The 827-nt window shown below is 41.5% G+C and overlaps 1 protein-coding gene across 1 annotated transcript in view; it reads right to left on the bottom strand.

Annotated features, from left to right (window-relative positions):
- Window positions 1-258: 258 nt before the first annotated feature.
- The window catches only part of Meiob (meiosis specific with OB-fold), a 36,866-nt gene continuing 36,297 nt past the window's right edge, over window positions 259-827 (bottom strand). Inside the window, exon 14 of the mRNA XM_021221697.1 lies at window positions 259-617. Within this exon, the coding sequence (XP_021077356.1) occupies window positions 507-617 (111 nt within the window). The 3' untranslated portion in view covers window positions 259-506. The remainder of the gene's footprint in view (window positions 618-827) is intronic.

Raw genomic sequence — 827 nt, 5'->3', positions numbered from 1 at the left:
CTCCCATAGCTCTTGAAGTTGGTCCCCTCCCTGCTGATTCATAAATGCCAAGCTTGCATCAGCAAGCCTTAGCCTGCACCAGGTAGCTCCAGCTTGTCATCATCACCAAAGCCAGATCAGATCCTGCGCAGGCTTGCCTTCTCTCCAGTATCAGGAACCTTTCACTTGTCCTGTCAAGTGATATATGCCACCACACTATGGAGAAGACATTTTAGGGGATTCTAACCTTCCAGAGACAAAGAAACCATTCATATCTGTGAGGAAGACCAAGCATGTTTATTTCTGTACATAAGCAAACATTTCCCCATGTGAGAGAAGGCAGGGTAAGGTTAATAGAAATGGTATTCCAGGGGGCTGAGCTAACTCGAGAAGGAAACCGTGGCACTCTAAGAAATACTTTTACCACATTTAGGCAAAATGTAATTTTACACATAATTTTCAAGCTAACATTACATCGTAAGAGTTAAATGTCTATATTTTCCCAGAATTTGGAGCAAAATCTGGTTTTAAGTGTGTCCTTGTCTAGCCAGGTTCCTGCTTGCCTCAGTAGGATCTGCAAGCTTACAGGAGAGTATGGTAACTTTCAGTCCACCCCTTGCTCTGTGTGATAAAATCAACTGAAGGAGAAAAAGAGACAGAGGGTTAGAGTTAAATATCACCTCGTACACCAAGCTGAAAACCAGTGACAACAAAGGAAGAACTGCAAGGGTTTTGTTGTTGGTGTTGTTGTGCTTTTCTTTCTTTCTTTCTTTCTTTCTTTCTTTCTTTCTTTCTTTCTTTCTTTCTTTCTTTCTTTCTTTCTTTCTTCCTTCCTTCCTTCCTTCCTT

The sequence above is a fragment of the Mus pahari genome, chromosome 21, assembly GCF_900095145.1.
Source record: "Mus pahari chromosome 21, PAHARI_EIJ_v1.1, whole genome shotgun sequence".
Classification (NCBI taxonomy): Eukaryota; Metazoa; Chordata; class Mammalia; order Rodentia; family Muridae; genus Mus; species Mus pahari.
This window is presented reverse-complemented; position numbering and strand designations above follow the sequence as displayed.